Genomic DNA, 23,264 nt, shown 5'->3' with positions numbered 1-23,264 from the left:
ATGGCAGTGCTTGACTTTGTGACCAGCCTGAACTAATGTTATATGCTTTGTTTTTTAACAACTCCCACAATATTCGGCAATATTTCCTCAGAGAGTTGGAGTACAGTTCATTTTTTTTAAGTATTCTTTTTCACTGTGTTTTGCTACTCTGGTTGAACTGATGGCTACATTGCTTAACACTGCCCCCACAGGCAGTGGTGGCATTACAATGTTTGGTCAGTATCTGTAAGCTTTGAAAGAATGGACAAAATAGAGATGAAATAAACACAGAGTATTAACAGAAAGCTTCATGTGTATCTATATGGGGTTCGAACATAGAGCTAATTTGAATAAGCTTAATTAAAGCTAATTGAATGGTGCAACTCAAAGTGGATTGGCTTGACATTGCAGAATGTATGTCCTGTTTTAACTCCTCATTGGTGCTTAGGAATAAGGATATGGAGGTAGCTGATGGATGTACTGTATACTCTCCTATTTTGGGAGGATGGACCCCATGCCCAATTGGAGGAGCATCTGTTCATCCACATTAAAGTAGAATGTTTTGGACAATGAGGGAACACACATAGAACAAGTGAAGATGGGATGCATATTCCAAAACACACAGAGACATGCCTGGAGCAGTAGTACAGTCCTACATGTTGGCAACAGAAGACAACACTGTAGTGGTAGAGCTACATTATATATGATAGAAAGGTATCTGATTCTGGTTGTTAAGTTTAGTGACTGGAGCCTAGCCAAGCAATATTCAGGGTTTTCCACCACAGAAACAGGCTTGATTCATGATTTAAATAGATTTTTATCTTTTTGTAGATCATAAAAGCTTTAAAGGCATGATATATAAGGCAAACTCCAAATACAGAAAGGATCAAAAAAGATTTAAGTGGCTTAAAATGCCTTGAAGCTTTTTCCCACTGATGGATTCGGTGGCCAAATGGTCAATTAACAGACAAAAAAAAAAAAAAAAAAAAAAAACACAAGGCCTCTTGGTTTTGCTGCACTACCAGGGTTACAGCTGAATTTCTGGTATTTTGCGACACTTTTCCCTCCTGAATGAGGAAGTGCTTTCCACTTTTTTCTGAGCCATGTACTGTACTTGTTGGTAGGTGCTTGATATTCTTTCACTGTGAGGCATTTCTCGCTGTACCTGCCAGGCAGCAAAGAAAAGCAATGACAGTGAGGGGTTGGGGAACATATTTCCCTCAACGTTTTGGAGTGAGTGTGGATGAAAAATAAATTCATTTTAATGTATTCTGTGATGAAATATGAACAGGTGAGTTAAATAATTCATCAGTTTGCGCTGCACCCTCTGATGATAACATTGTCCCTAGCAGGCCAGAGATTCTAAACACAAAAAAGATATTTCTGTAGAGTTGGCAATTGTCAAAGGAGCGCTCGGCTCTCCTGTTTGTGTATGCACAAAGAACATCAAAGGCTTGTCTCAGATCCTCAAAATGGATGATCTTAATGTGACACTAGCGAGGCCTCAAAGGCAGAGCGGCAAAGAAACCCTCAGAACAGTCAGAGGAGGCAGCTTCCTGTGCTGCCACCCCCAACTTCTCTCTCTTTTTCCCTCTCATCATTCCCTCTCTTTATCTCTTTGTCTGTCTTTCTACCGTGGCTTTGTCTCTCTGATTCTCTTATCTCCCTCTTACTCTCTCAGTCTTTTGTCCTCCCCCTACCCCTCTTGTCTCTCATTCTTCTTCTTTATCACTCACTCTCTCACACATATGAAACACACCCCCCCCCCCCACCTCTGTCTCTCTCTCATGATCTCCCTTAATGGAGAAGAGGCCAATTCTGCTGTCACTCTTAATGAGAAAAGGCAAGCAATCACTGCTGTGCACTCTCACCGCCATGTTGACGCAAAGAACAAAACCCAGAGGTTGGATTTTACCATGGGTGACTTTGGATTGCTATTTTAGAACCAGTCGATAGCTATTGACGAGCAGGATGGGAAAGGGGAAAGGGGCATGCATATTTGATAGAGCATCATACATTGAGGTGAATTTTAAGCAGCAACACAATGTGGGTGGTTTGCAGCAAAAGAGCTGAGCATTAATGCATATACAGTAGTAACTTTAGTTCCGTCCAGCACGTCGTGCATTTGTAATTGCATGCTTTCCGTAGGTCAAATAAGGGCCATGGTTGTTCAAAGAGACTACTTGAAGTACAGCAGCTGGGAAAAAAAAAGCTCAATACTTAGCATTCAGGCCTCAGCGTCATTAGCTTCTTGTCAAGTTTGTGAAGTTGAAAGTTCCTTATCCTTCAGCAGCGCAGCTCCTTTTTCCTTACCTAACAGAGTCACTCTAAATAAGTCGAAAGGAAAACATGATGAGATGAACTGTGACTGTGCTGCAGCTTCTCCCAGGAAAACTAAACACATTCGCCTTCATTGGCAGACAGCTAGTCTGCTTTCTGTTTCAAATAAAACCAGGATGAAACACAGAATTAGCATCCTGGCTTTGTGTACACATTTACACTGCAGGCTCTGACTAATTCCTGCATTTTTGAGAACAAGAGTCGCCTGGCCGTTTCCTCACTGTATGCTGTCGTGGTTGTTGGGATTCGATTGTTCCAGTCGTGTTAAAGCATGTGGGGTTTTTGTGCTGTTAAACCATTTGTCAGGGATTGTGATCTCTCCCAGTTAAGAAGCACTTTAAGCGCTGTGTTTAAAGCTGTGGTAAAAAAAAAACACTAACTGGGTTTTTTGGAGCAGAAAAAAAGCATTCAACCTCACTACTTGTTGGATTACTCTGCATGTGTTTGGTGTCTACACAAAGCTTGTAGACATAATCTTTTTTTTCTGCACAACACAATACCCACTATGATCAGAGATTGAACAAATAATAGTGCTAGAAAGAACTTGTCACAATTGCTTGTTTTTCCCAACAATTGTTAAGTCACAGAGGTGTAATGACTTGAACTTGATAATAGACTTGACTAGTGGCACAAAGATATCTTTGAAGAGCTTTAGTGCATCATAGATGTTTATGTAATTGATTTAAACTGCAAAAGAGCGTAGTTTGTGCTGCGATTTGTTCTCACTCAGATTTAATCATGCTATCTCTCCATACTTGCTATAACAACAACAAAGTCATTGTGATTAATGACGTATGAGCTTTCTCAGACAATTACAATGTAATAATATTTTGATGGTGGCGTTCAAAATCAAAGCAGAATAGCAGAAGTGAATGGAGGAAGTTTGGTCCATTTATCATATCTTTAGCACAGAAAAATGTCAAACTCATACAACAGGAGTGAGATAGGGCCTTTCTACTGTGGTACACAGCAAAACCTGCATGCTCAAATCAACACTGTCAGAGTTAATGCTTTTACATCGTCTATATGGGTCCACACTATGGGACTGAACTCTTTTTGGAGAGTTGGCACTAGTTAAGTGACTCTTCTTCACACTAGCCAGTGTTACTTTAGCTCAGAACATCTTTGTAGCATCAGAAATATATTCTCTGTGTATTGTTTTTTATTTCTTAAATGATATCCTCATACTAACACTGTAAAGTGTACATATTTATCTTTTTAATTACAAAAAATGTGAATGTTGCTTAAATAAGGATTTCCTTTGACTTAAGGTGTAAATCCAAAGTTTTTACAGTTTTATTATTCACACATAGCCATGTACTTCTCATAGTTACTAAATATTGCCATTTTATGTTGGACACCTGTGGCAGAGTCAGGTGTTTTCTTGTAAGGATGGAGTAAAGAGTGCAGAGTTGGGAAACATCTCTTGATGAGAATCAGCCCACCACCCTTTCCTGCCGACCACCCCATGCCACATTTGGGAAGTCAGTAACACACTGGATAACTTCACTCATGGTGCAGAAGTGTCTTAAACAACAATCCACCAGCAGTGATTACTGTACAACAGGTGACTTATAAACACATGCATCAGCACTGTCCTATTCCAACACTGAAAGCCATTTAACTCAGAATAAGGTTAAAATTACACTTTGGTGCTTTAAATTAATACTGAAATGTTTAACACTGAGATTTCTACATTCCAGCTTTTGCTGTGTAGGATTTTTTTTATTCTTTAACCAGGGGTTTTCCTGCATATCATATTATGAGGAGGCTGCCTCCAGCAAATTCCGTGCCTCCTGCAGCTCTCATACCCCTGACGTCATGTAAGCTGTTATTTTCTGACAAGCATTGCACTAGATGGATGTCATTTTTAACTGATATTTCAGTCTTATGCCAATGTGGCAGCGCTGTATCAGCAACAGTGCACAGAGAGTCGCTGCCAAAGAGGAAGGAGAGAACCACGAGTTTCCTAAAGTTTCTTCCATACATCAGAATGCATCAGACAAACACAATGTAGACGAATGCTATGCTCTGTGTGTGAGCCAAATAACACACACAGAGCATAGTGCACAGTGCTCCACTCTACTCCATGAACATGCAGACTGGTTAGAGTACTACATTTATTTGATTAGATTTCATGTGATTACAAAGCTTGACTCCCAATCAGGTAAATATAGATCTATCTGAATAGCAGATAATCAAACTACCTTAAACCTGTTTAATGAGACAGAGAGAGGGAGAGAGGGTAAGCAATGTGAAGCAACAGCTGAACCAAAAAGTCCGTGATTGTAGGTTTTTTGTTTGATATCCCATATTTCCTCCAGTTAGAAGCTGCAGCTGCAGGAATCCTATCAGTTCTCTGACTTTAAATATCAAAGAGTTATATTTAACAAAGACGGATACACCGATTTTTATCCTCCTCCTAATTTGTTAAATAAGATAACTAATAGATAATTTCATAACAAATATAAAAAAACAACAATTCTAACATGAATTAGGGGATAAAGGTTAAAAGAAATAAAGGGGGTGATGCGAAGTTCCTGGTGAAAACTAGTTTGAGTAAAAATCCAAAAGGGTGTGTGAAGCTTTCTGATGTTAATAGCAGTTTTCAAGGACAAAAGCTGGTGTCATCCAAAACCTTTATCAGGAGGTTAGGAAATAGTTAGGAATTGAATTGGGCAATCAAACTTGAATTGGTGAATCTCTGACTTGAGTACTAGAATTGTTTGAAGAAAAAAGCATTGTTCATAGATATAACCTCTTAATTTTGCTCTCAAACTGCATTAGATTGATGTATTTAACTCTAAAATGAACATATTTTACTTCTGGGGGAGCACGTCCCTAGACTGTCTAGAAAGTTTGCTATGTGCATGATTAAAATGGTACCACCTCTGCCTCAATTTCAGCCAGGAAAACCCCTGTTTACTCTATTTTTTGACAGGAATTATGCATTTGATTCTTTGCCATAAACTGAGCCCAGTAGTCAGTTATGTGGGCAGATGTTACAGTCAGCATCATCAGTTTTAGTTCATATGATGATGTCCACGATTTTATGAATCATTTATGCTTGCTTTGCAAATGTTACTATATTACATTTAGCAGGCAGCATGAGGAATTTAGTTTGCTTGTAAAAGCTGATGAGCAACTACAGTAAAACATGAGCATCTGTGTAAACAAGCAACAAAAAAAAGCTCTTTACCCACACAGCAGTTATCGTGAAGGACAGGTTGTTTTTTTCAGTTGAGTAAATCTTGTATAGAGGAAGAGTTAAGATTAAAAAGGGGTATAAAAATTAAAGAAAATGTAAAAACAAAACTGCTGACACTTCAGCAGCCCAAACAGTGTCAGGAGATTCTGAAGATAAATACTTACATTCCCCACACATGAAACAGGCAGTGATAATCTTTGATAAACTACTCATTGATAAAGAGTGCATCGCTCCCACTGAACAAAGACACAAAACATGCTAACGTGGGCTTTACATTCTGCAATAATTTTTCAATAATGTAATTTTTCTTTAATTAGACACATTTTGAAATGCTTTACCCTGCTGAGGTATCAAGTTTGTGCTTTTCAAGGTCGTTTAAGAAAACAAAAATGCTATTTTGAACGTGTCTTCAGATTCTCCAAACCATTCTATAAAAAAATATCCCATCTCTGCTTGATTTAAACTAATTCAAAGTGGTTTTGAAGTAGAGTCATGCATATTTTTTCATAACTTAAACAAGTCAGGAACGCATATCTCATCTTGATGGAATATAATGGCTTTTTAGTAGTTGTGTAAGTTTGATTTAAAGGTGAAACCTAAGTGTTCTCCTGAGGCTACTGCTGACCCACCTATAATATAACATTATTCTCTTAATGGAGGTACATGGATGACTTTGCTGAATAAGAAGAAGCGTAACTATAATTTAAAAGCAGCCTACCAAAACGTCAGTGCAGGATGTGTTTCTGACACTCTCTCCTTGAGCTTACACATACACTGCATGTACACCACACACTCTCCCACGCCTTGTGATTTTAGCTGAGGTATAACAATCGCCCAACTGGCAATACCTATTTCAACTTCCTATTTCATGTGCGAGATGGAAGCAAACTTGGATGAAAAGACTGAGGCAGTTCACTCCAATTTTCTGAGGAGTCCTCCAGCTTAATTGGTCAAGCTCTTATCCCCCCAGCCCACCTCGGCTTAGCCCTGGAGGAGATTTTCTCTGCCTATACCTCTGCCTTCATTTCCTCCTTTCTTCTCTCCTCTCCCCTCCTTCTCCTCCCCAACATGAGCAGTAATCGGAGGAGACTGATGGGGGGAGGAAAGGAGTTACTCTCTCTCCTTCTCCATCACTGCTCAGCCATCCTCGGGCAAGAGAGAGACACTGCCAGATAGTTTGGTTAATGAACGTCGTGTTTGTTTGTCATGCTTATCAATCACTGCATGTGTAGGTGTCATTTCAACACGTCTCCTCATCTGCCATTGTTGTTGATGATGCTGTTTGTTCTCTCATTGTGCGGTTGTACCTGAGTCATGTCGCAGAGATGAAGGGAAATGGGAGCTAAAGGTGAAATCTGAAATGTGGGTGTATGATAACAACTTCAAATGCAGGGAAATAATACCATGAGAGGGTGCCAGTGGTTTGTGTTTTAGCTGTATTGTGTGAAGTCGTGTTGTACTTCTCGTGTGATTTTCTCAGCATTTGTCGTAAAAGTAGATGGTTTAACCCTAGCCACACTAAGCTGTTTTCAGAATCTTTTTAAATGGCTTTTAGGCATTTTAATTTCCAAGCACTCTCATATCCAAATAAGCCAAGCAAATTGAATATAGTAAGGATGCAGGGTCCTTTATTTTCTCCAAAGCACCCTTACAGAGTTACACAATTTACCTATCATTTCAACGTCTCAATTAGCATATTTAGGCAATCAGAAAAAAACATTAAAATCTCCCAGTCGCTCTATGGTGGAGAAATAGTTGATGCAGCAGTGTGTTCATCCTGCAGCCCAACAGGCAGCAGACTTGATACCCTACCCACGCCCCACCCACCCCTCTGTAGGAGGCTGGCTGCACTGCGAGGAACCTTCATCCCTGGATGACTGAGCCCAGCGGATGCCCACAAGATGATGATATGTTTTCTAGGCAGCATTAAAATGCCATAGGATGACTAACCAATTATCTGGCTCACAAATTAACACAGTCTTTAGCACTCTATTCCAACATCATCAGAATATTTAAGAAGAGTTTAACACAAGGAATGTTACCCTGCATGCACAATAACTTAATAATGTGCTTAAATGGAGCAGCAAAGATGAATTGGACACCTTCAGTGGCCATCACTGATAAGTTTTTCAGACCATTCTTCTTTTATTTTTCTTCAATGAGAGCAGGGAAAGATTTCTGCCTCACTTTAGCTTAAAATGGCAATATCCTATCTCTTTAAGAGATTGTTTAATCAATATTTCTGACTCAGCATGTAATCTACAAGATGCTGCATTTTTATCTTTAGACAAAAACCATCATTTAGGAGCAGACTGTCTGAATATTGAATATCTCTCATACCATTTTACTGCTGCATGAGTCAGCTGCATAATTCTTTGGGATCTTTGGCTTTTTGTGTCCACTTCTTTGTCCTTTTAAATAATAATAGTAATAATGATAATAATGATAATAAAAATAATAGAATTGTTAATAACTTTATTTGTATAGACATTTTAAAAACCAGGATAACAAAGTGCTTTGACATGCAGAAAAACAAAACAGCTAAACACAAATAAGAGATAAAGATAGCAAAACAACATCAAAGACATCAAAAGACTCGAGGTGAAAGAACCTAAAAAAAAATCAAACCCAAACTACTTGTGAAACCCAAACATTATTACCAAGATAACATAAAAATCTTCAGAACTACAAACTCCCCAGACATCATAGGAACTAAGACACAAAAAGACATCACAAGAACAAACACATTCAAAGACATTACAAGAACAAAGACATCCTATGATATCACAAGATCTAAGACATCCACAGATATCACCTGAACTTAGACATCTCAAGAACCAACACATGCTACATCACAAGAACTACGACATCCTACAACATCACAAGAACTACGACATCCTACAACATCACAAGAACTACGACATCCTACAACATCAAAAGAACTACGACATCCTACAACATCACAAGAACTACGACATCCTACAACATCACAAGAACTACGACATCCTACAACATCACAAGAACTAAGACATCCCATGATATCACAAGATCTAAGACATCCACAGATATAACCTGAACTGAGACATCTCAAGAACCAACACATGCTACAATATCACCAGAACTAAGACATCCTACAACATCACAAGAACTAAGACATCCTACAACATCACAAGAACTACGACATCCTACAACATCACAAGAACTAAGACATCCTACAACATCACAAGAACTAAGACATCCTACAACATCACAAGAACTACGACATCCTACAACATCACAAGAACTACGACATCCTACAACATCACAAGAACTAAGACATCCTACAACATCACAAGAACTACGACATCCTACAACATCACAAGAACTAAGACATCCTACAACATCACAAGAACTACGACATCCTACAACATCACAAGAACTACGACATCCTACAACATCACAAGAACTAAGACATCCCATGATATCACAAGATCTAAGACATCCACAGATATAACCTGAACTGAGACATCTCAAGAACCAACACATGCTACAATATCACCAGAACTAAGACATCCTACAACATCACAAGAACTAAGACATCCTACAACATCACAAGAACTAAGACATCATACAACATCACAAGAACTAAGACATCCTACAACATCACAAGAACTAAGACATCCTACAACATCACAAGAACTAAAACATCCTACCACATCACAAGAACTAAGATATTGCAAAAACTAAGACATCCTATGACATCACAAGAACTAAGACATCCTACAACATCACAAGAACTAAAACATCCTACAACATCACAAGAACTACGACATCCTACAACATCACAAGAACTAAAACATCCTACCACATCACAAGAACTAAAACATCCTACCACATTGCAAAAACTAAGACATCCTATGACATCAAAAGTATTTAGACATTCTGCGACATCAAATGATCTAAGACATCTTATGATATTGAATGAACTAGGACATCCTGACACTACAAGAGCTTAGAAATTTAACTACATCAAAGGACCAAAGTTTTTAGAAGAAATTTGAAGAGAAGCGATAGGTACTAAAAACATTGAGAGAGCCAAAATGATAAAGGAAAAATAAAAGTTAGAGCCTTAGTATAAGGAAGGTAAAACACTACATTTATACAAGCATCAAAAGGGTTGAGTGGACTGATTCTGCATGCCTTATCTCCTCTGGCAGGTCGATCCAAAGTTTTAAAGCTCAACTTTGGAACAATCAGGAGACCCCCATCCGAGGATCCAAGGGTGTGGGATGGCTCATATGGGGTTAATAATTCTGATATCTAGCTTGGAACCAGACCCTTTAGTGCTTTAAAAGTCATGAGTTAAATCTTAAAATCAATTCTAAAACTAACAGGGAGCCAGTGTAAAGACGCTAAAATTGGGGTGATGTGATGTCATCTGTTACTTTATTCTAAAACCATTACTCTGAACATTAAAGTCAAGCAAGACATAATGTGCAGTAGATGTCTGTCCAAGCCCTTACCTCAGATTCAGCCTCAGGTTTTATCTCATTATGCATGTGGCAAGCTAAACTCTTCTCACACACTTTCTCCAACAAATCATGTCCCATAAATTTCACATTTTCCATCTGCAAAGAACAAAGACAATCTTGCAAGTGTGCAGGCCTTGCACCAGGTTGACTTCCGTACACAGTGCATGAAATCATGTGCTGCTCTGCTGAAGGAGAGAAAGAGGCCGAGTCAGTTTGGAGCCATGGGGGAGAGATTGCATGTCAAAAGATATGTTCCACAGTAACGGACGAGTGTCTGAGAACTCCTGAAATGATTCACTGCTGAGTTCCTGCTCCAGTATTAATCAGATAGCACCCGCCCGCGTGTTTGAAGAAAGAACTTAAAAAAGAAACTGTCTTCACATATCTGCTCCCGCAGGAGGACTTAATACAGAGACATTTGTGAAAGAAAAGCTGAATTCGACCATTTCCTCACTAGTATGCTGAGGAAAAAGCATATAATTTCATGTATGAAAACTGATTCCAGCACAATATCCCTTCAAAAAGAAAGATGAAATCAAATGAAAGCAAATGTGTTATTGTTGTGGGCATAACAGGAGCCTGTTCGGAGTACATTCACAGTGATGACACACTTGTTAGAGAGCTTAAATAAAGCAACACAGGAGACCACAGATGGAGAGCATAGAGTAGAGGACAGTGCACCCTTTTGCCCTGCAATTGAAGCGGTCATATTGAGTTCCCATGTAAATGGATTAAAACGGAGAATCTAAGTAGGCTTCTGCACTACTGCATGGCCTAGATTCAGCAGCTCACAGCAGGAACATAAAGCGGTTTCTTTTTGTGTGTGTGTGTGAGAATGTGTGTAACATGTAATCCCAGCTGCTGTAGTTTCCCTTGTGACAGATAAGCTCCTCCTCCGCCATGAAATTCTCAAAGAAGATTGTTTATACCTTTGTGAGAAGTAAAGTTTTATAGCTGCAAGAGCAAGTATCACTGTGTATGTGGCACAGATGGAAAAAACCCTTTTAAGAACAACCACTGCATCACTTTGAGCTGAGTTCTCTTGGTGAGAAACAGCTTTACTCGGCCACACAGCCCAGATTCTGCTCCCCGACTGAGTCACTGCACTGAGCTGGTCACAGCTTATCTTCAATTAAGTGCTTGTTTATCAAACAGAATGTTATTTATTTTATCTGTCTTACACTTCACATCAAACCGGCAGTAATGTTTACATTATGTGGATATCTTTATACCAAACTGGTTTAAAATGTTTAAAACGGCACAGTATGGGGTTTAGTAGAGCTTTGGAAAGTAAAAAATCTAAGGAGCAGGCAATGGGATCACATACTCATTCATAAAAAGCCTGCAGCAGACAGTTATGTTTATTTTCAATGACAGTTTCACTTTGATTGAGCTGTTTGCCTAAAATTTTGAGAAAATGCTGACAACTGCCAGTCAGTTTTTTACGGGTTAAGGTTAAAGATGCCCTGATTGATCAGGAAGCAATCATTATCAGCACATTTTCATCAAAATTATGCCTGGAGTGATCTGATCACCTTTGGTTAACACTACGGTGTTTGTGTCTGATAGAAGCACTGTGTATGCGGTTTGGCTGTCAGCCAATAACAAGCGTATAAGGATTATGAATCGAATCAAACAGAAATGCAGCACCTTCAACCGTCAGCTTGAAAAAAAACTTGGTTTACTTGTTTGCTGCTGTGCTGCAGGTGGTCAGTCATATACTTGAACCCGCCGGCATAACACCCCCTAGACTTTTCAGTCCTGCTATGAAAAAAATGTATATATATATATATATATATATATATATATATATGTATATATATATGTATGTTTGTATAGTGTTTTGTGCAAATTTTGGTTAAACTCCATAAATCCATGTTAAAACTGTCAGGATAAAAGCTAGTTGGCAAACTAAATGAGGTGAGATGATGTCACATTATGATATGATATCTTTAAGGTCAGCTCAGTAAAAATAAATTTGAGGGGAGAGGACATAAAACATCAATCAATCGTCAATACAATAAAACATGATTTGTTCAAATGTAATCAGAAAAAATACACTTTTTTGTTGCCAAGAAATTAAAGTAAATTCACTTCATTCGAGTTGAAAATGACTTTTTTCTTGTTGATGTAAAATAACTGCACCAGTTGCATAATGTAACCGAATTAATGTTATGAGACTTAGTGCCTTTCATTTATACTAATTGGACTGTTTACCCTATTAATTAGGATTATTAATTTAGCCTGTTGATAAATGTGTTGTAATTTATAAACATAAATTAACTCATGTAATGAACTAATCATCATCTTGTGTGATTCAGTTGTCCCTACTGTAGGATGCGTATTGCATTGGTCTTAGTGAGATTTTGTAATGCTCTGTTGAACAAAATAGGCAAATGCTTGTTGTTGGCTGAAAAAGAAGGGCTTTTGTGCTCATTTATCAGGTTACCCTTCCAACTGTTTGAGGTTCTAGCACATTACAAAGCTAAGAAGACTGACTAACAGTATTAGTGATTTGCCGCTTTCAGTCATGGGTGATCAGTGATCTGTATCAGCCCCAAATAAACCTGATCATGACATCCCTAGTTATGACAATGACATCTTTAAATGTCTTCTTATTAAACGGTATTCAAATAATTGTCTTTGAACAGAAAGAAAACAAGGAAGTAAACATGGAAGAATTTTGATGTTAAGTAATTTATTAGTTATCAAAGTGGCTAAAAATGTGTTTAAAAATTGAAAGCTTATCTAGGGATGCACAATGTTGGATTTGCCGGTATGATCTGCCAATATTTACAAATTAATTTTAGCTAATACCGATATTGAACCGAAATATATATGTAGTTCAGTCTTTACACTTCAGCCCTTAAAACACACAATTTTAAGTTTGAGGATGAACAAATTAATAAATTCTAATAGTAAACTTTAGAATGTAAGAAATGATGATGAAAAGGAAAATACTTAAGCTGATGTACAGCCTAAAGCTCCTTTTTTCATATGTGCCAATACCAATAATTCATTTTTATCTGCCGACACAAATATCATGCAGAGAACAATGTGCATCCCTAAACTTATCAGATCAACGCCTGTGTCCACAGCCGCCATTGTTATCTGCTGGCAATGCTCATTATCAAGACAAAGCAAATGTACTCCTGTACATCAAAATTTAAACATTCGCAGTGTCAGTCATTTTTTGTCACATTGTTCTCATTCAATTTTTTGGAACAATGCTAAGCTTATCAGCGTCACTTCTCTCTCGCTGACCAGTCACAATCAAGAAGAGGCAGGACTTTTGATATCAGCTTTATCAACAGCAAAGCCCTTGGAGCAATGATGGAGGAAGTACTGATCTGATTCATCTTTTCAAGGCTGTAAAGTCTTTGTCTACAGCTGCTGCTGATACTGGGACATAATTCCTTGACATTTTATTTTATTTTATAGTCATTTTTCATTGCTTTAATGAAAATAGTGAGCTACTCAAAACAGACCTGATACTGCAGAGAGAAGCATGACTCAACTTTTCGAATCTAGCAACAGTAGATGCTGGTAACAGACCCTAAAGGAGGAAGTTCAGCTTTGTTCCAGTGACCTGTTCCACACCTATGTCTCGACTAATTCTTGGCTGATAGTACAGGCCAGCGCCTCCCTATATGCAGACCATGCATGGCGAGTAGGGTCTTGCCATACTGTATGTGGGGGGGCCTGGCTTTGAGTGTTTTTCTCTCCCTCTCTGCACATCAGGCTGGTGTTTGCATGATAAATATAATCAAGGTAATGCATCAGTGAATCAACCCTAGATATATCTATTTTTGGAGATAGATGCCATCAGTGATCAATTAATAAGTGTGCAGTGTCCACTCGCTGTGCCTCTCTCTTCCTATCCTGTTGACTGACACACACACTTCCTGTAAAGAAACTCTCATCAAGTTTCTGCTGTAAATCAAGGCCTTATGTCAACTTCTGTCTTTGTTTAGTTTGTAAGTTTCTCTATAAAGTTCCAATTGTGAATTAATGAATGTCAAACTTCCTTTTTTAAAATCAGATCGCAGGTGCAATCAAATATTAGTAATATTAATATTAATATTAATTAATATTACAAGAAGGAATATTTCTTTAAAAACAATGATCATTTAGGTCCCTTTTTCCAGATAATAGTTTTACTAAATAATTACACTGGTCTGTGGTAGTATTGGTATGATGTCCTTATTAATGACTTAATTATAAGCTAGAATTGCTCCTTTTACATGGCTCTGTCACTGACTAAATTACAAATTGCAAAGACTTTGTATGCATTCTTGTGATAATGTTGATTTAGTAGTTTCAGGGAAGGACGGTCATGGGGGGTGTGGGTATGGTATCATCTGGTATTGTATGGTGAGGTATCTTAATGTTGTTGAAAAAAATCTTTTGCACAGCCGTGACTGACTGAGATTTTCTTTTTCTGACATTTAATACATGCACTTCAAAAGTAAGATCTTAAGCATTGAAGATGAGTTGGCTGCCATCCTTCAGTGCTCTCTCACACTTTGACTCACTGGACTGAACATTTGTGGATCTCACATTACTCCATCTCCCAAATGCCACCAGTGGCTCAGCCCGAAATGCGTTCATAAGGTAATCAGATTGAGACTCTGAGTTCCCTCCTCAGAGGGATGAAAGGTACACAAAAATGTCCCTCTTTTTTATATTCACTCATCGACCTGCTCACACAACCCACAAACAAAATGAAGAAACAGGCATTTGTTTATCAGAAGTATAATGAAAGTTTCCCTCCAATCACGAAACCCCCTTGGGCTTCCGAGCAGCCTCGACTCCCTGGTTCTCCTCATTTTTTGGTATTAGCAGTAAACCGTGCAAATCCCAGGCGAGTGGAGGGGATAAAACATGTCGTCTATGAGCATGTGGAGGTTGCATCTTGCCACAGAGACATCTGTCCTTAATGCATGGAGAGGATTTGTCTCCACCCCCTGTCCTTTTGTCCTTGCATGCACTTTTATTTTTTATTTTTACGTCTCCATTCTGTTAATAATACATGAATGTCCTCTTTCCCTCCCCCTCCCTCCCTCTCCCTCCCTCCCCCCCCACTCCTCTCCTCCCCCCTGTAGCAATTATTGAACCCACCACCACTAGTGCTGTCTCAAGCCCAGGTCAGTATATGTCACCATGCTGTACACCAAAAAAAAAAAAAAAAAAAAAAAAAAATCAGCAGAGAGGTCCGCTGCCTCATACTAACCTGAGCTGAAATCTTCTCCATCTTGATTTATTTCAATTTGGCTGGCTGCGATGCCTGCTGGGTGAACAGCTTCATTGTTTGTCCTTTTATTACTTTAGCTTGCATTCTTTTTTTTTCTTTTTTTTCCTTAATTTTGGGTTCTTAAGCCTGGCTACACGTACCTCCTGCAGCCTGTGTCATCCCGCCCGCTCGCCTGCCCTCCTTCCTTTCATTACAACCCCGCCTCCGCCACCGCCACCATGTGGAGCAAACAGTAGTGTCATCAAAGTGGCTCTTTCACAGACCCCTGGGTCTGATGCTTTTCATTATGCTGATGATGGCTTCTTCTCTTTCTGCCTCTCTCACCAACAACACCACCACTCTCTCGCTCCTCAGTGCTACCTTAAATGCAGTATACATCAAAAGACAGGAAGCTGCTTGGTGGCAAAGGCCCCCTTGGTTTGTTGTTGCAAGATGGAATCTCTGCTTTCTTTGTACTTTTATCACTCCCTTTATGTCTCCCTTTCCTTCTCTCCGTCGTAATCTTCCTATATCCCTCTCTCTTTTTTCTTCCTCTTTTCTCTCTCTGTTCTTTTCTCTTTCTAGAACAATCAGCTGGCGTTCTGCCACCCTCTTTAACCCGATCTTCTGCTGGGGCTGTTGTCGTTGCTATACTGTCAGTGTTGCCCCTTCCTTCTTCCTCCTCCTCCTCCTCCCTATTCTGCCACTTCCACATTCCAGCCAAGAGTAATCCTCTCGGCCTAGCCGTCTTTTCTCTCTCTCTAATGGTTTTAAGCAAGAGGCAGAATGTAATCTCTCATGCTGGTTACATTATCGTTGCCCAATACAGTCCAAACACAGAAAACATGACGTGAAATCACAATATATTCAGACACGTTCACCTGCACGTGCATCACTATAGAGGATTCATATTGCAAGATGAATTTGCATTTTTGTGTTCTTTTTTTAAACCCAGCAGCGTGCGCTGACGCCATCGTTGTCCTCCGGCGTTTTATCCAGACACAGTCTCAGATTAGCACATTCTCACCTGAGCTCTCTACCTGTCTATCTGAGCCAAATGTAATTATCCATGGAGATTCTGTCAGATAACCAGTTAAAATAAGCTCAGCAGTGACAAGCCGTCCTGGCATGGCCCTGAACTCTCATTTGATGTAACGCGTGCATAACAAATGACAATTTCATGGTCCAAAGGAACACCAATGGTTTCAATCATGGAGATAAACTCACTCAGCATCCCTCTGTTATTGTTTGTTCCAAGTTGTATTTGAAGTTAATTTTTTGATTGCACATTCACTGAGTGGCTTGGCAATGGGAATTGTTTTAGATCCCTGCAAATAACTTTGTACTAACTGTTGTGTAACCACATTTATTTTAAAAAGGTTATCAGCTGCTTTTACCTCTCCTGTGAATGAGTTTGGGAATGATTTGCTCCCCAAAAAGGAATGAAAATCTTGTCTAAGCTGTGCAAATCAGGTGAAATGAAGTGGAAAAACTGATCAACCCCCACATTACTTGCAGTTTGTGTTCAGCCCATTTATCAAAGGAAAATGGCAAAATGAATTCTAATTACTCAAAGCAAACAGTGTTTACAGGCATGATAAGTCTTTGTGGTTTGATTTAACCTAACTATGAGAAAAGAGAATCAGTTTAAAAGGACTAAAGTGTTAAAATGTACATTAATCAGATCCTATTTAAATGATAAATAATACCTCCTTTTGACTTGGGGAGAGTATTTTTAATTACCTAGTCGATTAAATGTAAATCTATATTTAGAATAGTCAAAACTAGTCTAAAGATGAGAGAACACAAAGAAGAGTGGATGTGATGGTAGCCTGATAATACTCTCTACAGCATGGCTAGCATTGAAAGCTAGCGCCACCCGCCTTCGTTCCTCTTTGCAGATTAATATCATGCTTTGATATTTGGCCTCTTTTCACTTCGAGTGAGTTGTCATACGTGAGCTTAACCCTCGACAGCCCACATACCACTTTATTTCCGTTTACTACTTTGGAAAACTGTCGTACCACGTTCTTCCTACTATACACTAACAGCTCAGCCACCACCGGTTCATTAAAGAGCATTATAGACATGGATTTCAAGCCCGTTTTTTTGACAATGTTGATATTTATTTTTTAGTAGTAGTTCAAATAAATTTGTTTGGAATACATTTAAATTCAATTCATTTTTGTATTTTTTTTTTTTGTTTTGTTTTTTTGCTTTTTCGTAAGAGGGGCTGGGTGGTTTAGTACAGCCTCATGTAACCTCACACATTATACCAACAACAACAATAATTGTAAAAAAAAAAATTATATATATATATATATATATATATAAATACAGAGACAGAGAGACTGTGATGTGGTCTTTTGTGTTACTACGGACAGGAGATGCAGAATGATGGCACAAATAGACCCAATACAAAGAAGCACAAAGACTTTTTTTTTTAAATATGTTAATATTTTTCACTCTCCCCAAGAGATGGGAGAACAAATTTGTGCAAAAAATGTAATTGTAATTTGTAATAATTGTTTACTGTGTCACACATAAAAATCTTTGAGTTTCAATTTCCGTTATTCCCATAAATGAAAAAAAAAAAAAAAAATCAAATGACATTACTGCAGCAAACATGTTTCTAAGGTCTAAATTGTTCTGAATAAAGGATGTCTAGAGCTTGACTTTGCACCACAGAGTTTTCTGTCAAGCTTAAAAAATAGCTTAGGGCTCAGAAAGTTAAGTTAAAAAATTAAAAAGTGCAGTTAAAATGTGGGTTGTCATCCGTGTGGTACTCAGATTAATGTGATACTCTGACTATGGGAAATGTAGTTCACCTAATCAGTGGTGTTGCTGTAAAACCATCTGGTTGACTGGGATCCAGCTGAATGAGATTCAACAATTAACAGTTGTATGCATTTTAGGCTCTTTGGATTATTCAGATATGAATCCTGTGTAAGACTTTCTGTGTAAGCTCTGTATAACTAAGGTAATACTGAATCATCAAATTAGTGCTGATGTAGCAGCATTTAAAAACCTGAAACCTTCACAAACAGTACTGTATCCACTGAAGTGAAGGAGCTGGAACCCTGAATAGTCTGCGTTACTGACAAAAAGAGCTCTGGTTGTCAATGACCACTTAAGGCTCTTAACAACTAAACTTGAGAGTGCTAAGCTTGTGCAACAGGCTGTTGTAGCAGTGGTGGCCAATGAACTCCTCTTGACGGTAATGTGTTTAGGAGGTAGCACTGAGGCTGCTGATGGCAGTAAATTTGTTCAATAAGACCAGCTCTGTTGTCAAGGCTGAAACTGCACAGTCTGGAAGCAGTCTCAGAGAGGAGGATGATGATGGGCATGATGAATGCAGTCCTGAATAATCCCCTCCCACAAGCTCCATGGTGAACCCTGGCAGATGGACTGCATAACCACCATCTCATCCCAGCAAAGAGCAAGACGGTATGCTTCAGGCATTCTCTTGTCCCCATCAGACATTAGCAACAGCCACTGTGACCACAGCCTAGGCCAGCTGTGACCCCCCACCCACCCACCTACTCCCACTCAGCCAGACCTGTCATAGTCTCAGCTCTCATCTCCCACATACAGACCCACTGGTGACTAAACAGTGAAGAATATAGGCTTTAACAGTAGTCTTTGTCTACATCCACAGAACAATCATCAATCCATTGTATACTGTTCGTTTTAAATTCAAATGATCACAATCAGTGGTAGCAGCAACAGTAAAAATCTTAATGTACATGAAGACAAAAGACAAGAAGCACTTTTGGGTCTTTGCAGTGTCACATACAGGTGATATTTGGAAACTTAAGGTTAGTTCAAAAAGTGAAGGGTTCATTGCCTGAGTACGTAAAGGGAGTTTAAACCTGCCCTGGCCACCAAAAAAATCAATCAAAGGCACACTGTAGGTTTTATGTGCGACTAAAATGCCTAAAAATGGGTCATTAAAAGTATCAAAACAGAGAGATTTGAGCCAGAAAATGGACTTTGCCTCTGTTTTGGCACCAGGGGCAAGCTAATTGCTGGAGCACTTGTCTATTTTCACTTGAACCAGGTCTATCAGGAACAAGCATCTTGCCTGCTGAATGTGTGTTTTAATCCATAATTCACTTGTATTTAGTCCTGGATGATTAAAAGAGTTGGGCTGTGGCATTGTCTCTCTCAAAGAAGCAACAATTCAGTCCCTCCTGCTGTTAGTGTTGCTATGCAAAAGTCTAAGTATCCGATGATAGACATGTTCTGTTCTCACCAAATCTGTCACAATAAGAGCCTCCAATGCTAATCATCATTGAAGACGTATTTCCTGAAGAGCAACATCAGGAGAATGGAGTGTTTTCAGCAGCAACTTAACAACAAAGACGCCTCATGAATGGGAGGCAGACATAACTTCACATTACTCCGAAAATGAAATATTCTGAATATCTAAAGTGTTAAATACATGATGAGAAAATGAAACTGAGACTTTATAGCTTTTTTTCTCTGGCGGCTGAGAGCTGAAGGTCCAGAGTAGCAGACAGATTATTCATCCATTGAGGTTGTAGCTTTTACTTATTTTATTTGAGAGGATCGTATTTCTCGTGAGTGGGTGTGGCTTTGGTGCATTCAACCAGCATGCCCACACCATATTTTTTATGATTTTGAAGCTTAATTTTAAAAATGTAGAGATAGTTTTCATGACTGAAATTTTGCCTGGTGGTTCATAACACAGTGGTGTGTCATACGACAAACCTAAACAGATTTTGGTCCCTTTACGGGGACTTTGAGGGCTAACTGAAGCTGATTTCCAAATCCAATACTCTGCATAAAATTCAGGTATGTTTTGTCCAAAAATTGAGGCTACTAGATCTGGTGAGTAAGCTGCCTGAGGTACCATCGGGTGTGAAAGAGTGACACAACCTCAGTCCCACTCTGGGTGTCCTTGCATATTGCCAGGAGCATGGGAAAACAATCTATTGAAAAAATGACAACTTCAGCACCTTTAGAGCACAATAAGGGGTGGATGTGGCAAACAAGCATGGCCAAGGGTATCATCCAGGTGGATAGTAGGGTTGCCACAAGTCCCTGGTTGTGTTGTGGATGTCCTAAAGGCCCCGGGTTGTGGCACATTGGGCTCTGTGATGAATCCTTAGTGGCCTACATGCCCGAAACTTATGCACATGACTGTATGTACTCCAAGGACTGAACTAGTCAATGTGATTGTTATGTCAAAGTAAAACATAAATAAATATTATCATTCTATACAGTACCAATATCTTAGCCCTCTGACACTTGAATTTCATCTCTTGGGGTCAAAACAACCCTATCCACTCCATCTAAGCTCATTACTGTCAATCATTTTTCTTCACACTTGTCATAAAAACAAAAATAGAACCATCTGTTTTCTCTACCTGACAGGATATTGTATCCATGGTGCATCAAAGTTTACATCACCTGTGTTTAAAATGGTAATATACCACACTTTGTTGAAAATGAAGATCTTAAGCCCATTTCATCTTAAGCATATGGATTTGTATATTTTTACCTAAACATAAAGCACAGCAGCGGTGCTGTGTAGCAGCTGGCTCGATGCCACGGCTGTCATACCAAAGAAATGTAGATCTGCGATAATAGCTTCTGCTCCCACCGGCTTTCACGTCTGTTCATTCCCGTAAATCACTTGACAGTAGAAAAAACAATGTTCTTAACACTGTTCTGAGCCCAATTTCTTGTCTTTGCGAAGCTCAGTGTACAGTTCTACTGGTTCAAGGAATATTACATGCATTATACATAATCTGTGTGACTCTCTGATTCCCAGGTGTCATGTTAACTCCCAACCAAACAAATTTCAAGCAGCCTGAGTGGAGCTAAGAGAAGATGATTGCTCCTTTTTTACTGTTCATAGCACTTATTTTCTCAGTTTGCATGGTTATTTCTTTTTTCCGAAATCTGATAGACACACAGCTATTTTAAAAGATATATAACTGTAATGCTGTCCTCTTTGAAGAGACATATGAGGCATCTATCAAAGCCTGCCCCTGACCTAGTATTAAGTAATAAGAGCCAGGGAGAGGAGGGTAATGAGCCACTAAAGGTTAATTCCTCTTGCTAATTCTGTGTTTATGTTATAAAAAAATCCACGATAGAGCGACCTTTAAGAGCTGTTGGCTTATAGTCATGGACGATGCATTTCTTTCTTGTTCCAATCCTTTTAGTGGAAAAAGAAGTCAAACTAGTTTCTGTATAAAGACGTTATAAAATTCAAAGTGTCACCAGCCTAATGAAGACAATTTCCTGATTGATTTAGAGCGAGGGCAGGTCATATATCTCTCTTTATTCGAGGTCCAGAGCGCAACATCAAAGAGATAATCTACCTTATTAAGTATTCTCTCCAAGTCGTCCAAAATTCAAAAGTCACTCACTCAGCTCCCCAAGGCCCAGGGAGCTGTGTTAATCAAATTATTTCAGTGTGCACGCAAAGCTTCTTTAATCAAAGGAGAGCTGACTAATTTATGTCTGAAATCAGGGTAATGTCTTCTTTGGAATGCAACTTTAAACAAGGTTAGGTTGTACTTTATCTGATGTTGGTATAAGTTGGGCCCTAAGGCACATTTTGTTGATATTACACCATGCAAGGCCCTCTTAGTAAATAAACAGCTCAGATTTTTTTTCTCTAAAGTTTTAAATTAATGGTCTCTCTCTTGGCTGTCATTTTCTAAATATTGAACTAAATACTACTAGAAAAGGCTCAGACTCACATTGAGTTTGTCCTTGAATCCATGTAATGTGTTACTTTTGTGATTTTGTCACTCTTTTCCAGAGAGGAAAAAAGTTTCAAAATTTCTAACTTTAGCCATAATGCATTAAACATCTTTAGCCATGTTCATCAAATTTTGATCACCTTTAGACTTTTTTATCACAGGTTTTTTTTTTTTTGTATAGCTTCAGTGGGAATTAAAAGTTACGAAACAGTAACACTTTGCAGTAACATTTTAAAACAAAAGTTTTCAGATCTTAACCCACTTCAACAGAGGCTCTGCATTGTGGATGAGGAACTTGAATATCGGTTGCAATCAGCTTGTGTAGAAGTCGTACTGAGTTTAAGATTCACTGTGTTCCTTTTTGTTTCAAACAGCATCTTTACGGTGTCTGCTGGGATGTTGTCAATATGGTGTCACATCAAACAAAAACTCTTTTTCTAGGCATATTTCAACATAAAAGCCCCAACATCAGAGCCTGTGAATTGGAGAAACTCACTCTTGTATTTGCTAAATCACTTCAGATTATTTTTCATATTCTGCACTCTGGGCTTATCGCTCTAAAATAGAAAGCCATAAATGTTAATACTATATGTATATTTTTAATTAAGAAAAAGCAATTTAACAATTTATTGATGTAACAAACAGGAGCCTCAGTAGTGTGTGGAAGAACCATACACAGCCATACACAGTCTGGCATCTCCTTCTCATGCAGGTCACCAGCCTGGTCACACACTGCTGTGGGATGACATCCCATTCTTCAACCAGCATTTGTTGCAAGTCAGCATGGTTGTGTTGGCACGAACAGCAAGTCCAAGCTGATCCCACAAGTGTTCATTAAGGTTGAGGTCAGGACTGCTGGCAGGCCATTCCATCCTCTCCTCTCCCAAATTCTGGAGGTAGTCTGTGATAAACTCTGCTCTGTGGGGCGAGTGTTGTCATCTTGGAGGACAGAATTTGGTCCAAGACTGTGGAGATATGAGATCGCCACTGGTTGCAGAATCTCATCTCCATTTCTCTCTGCATTGAGATTGCCTCCAATGATGGCACGCCTCATTTTTCCAGTGGGGGCAATGCCGCCCACACTATCACACTGCCTCCTCTAAAAGATGTTACTGCATCGGTGCTGCACTCAGCATAGTGTTTTTATTGTCTTCTACTATCCAATTGCTGTAGGCAGAATCTGAAGTCATCGCTGAGCATAAAATTCATGTTCAGGTTCTAATGCATGTGTTGCCAACACCAGCGCAAAC

At 38.9% G+C, this 23,264-nt stretch overlaps 1 protein-coding gene across 2 annotated transcripts in view; it reads left to right on the top strand.

The window, feature by feature from the left end:
• negr1 (neuronal growth regulator 1) overlaps positions 1–23,264 on the top strand; it is a 238,307-nt gene that overhangs the window by 182,989 nt on the left and 32,054 nt on the right. Inside the window, exon 7 of one of the 2 annotated variants that reach the window (XM_041791271.1) lies at positions 15,144–15,185. The exons of the other annotated variant lie outside the window; for it this stretch is intronic. Within the exon in view, the coding sequence (XP_041647205.1) occupies positions 15,144–15,185 (42 nt within the window). The remainder of the gene's footprint in view (positions 1–15,143; positions 15,186–23,264) is intronic. 2 annotated transcript variants of the gene reach the window in all.

Source organism: Cheilinus undulatus, linkage group 7 (assembly GCF_018320785.1).
Source record: "Cheilinus undulatus linkage group 7, ASM1832078v1, whole genome shotgun sequence".
Taxonomy (NCBI): domain Eukaryota; kingdom Metazoa; phylum Chordata; class Actinopteri; order Labriformes; family Labridae; genus Cheilinus; species Cheilinus undulatus.
The sequence above is the reverse complement of the archived record's forward strand: the minus strand, read 5'-3'. Positions and strand labels throughout refer to the sequence as shown.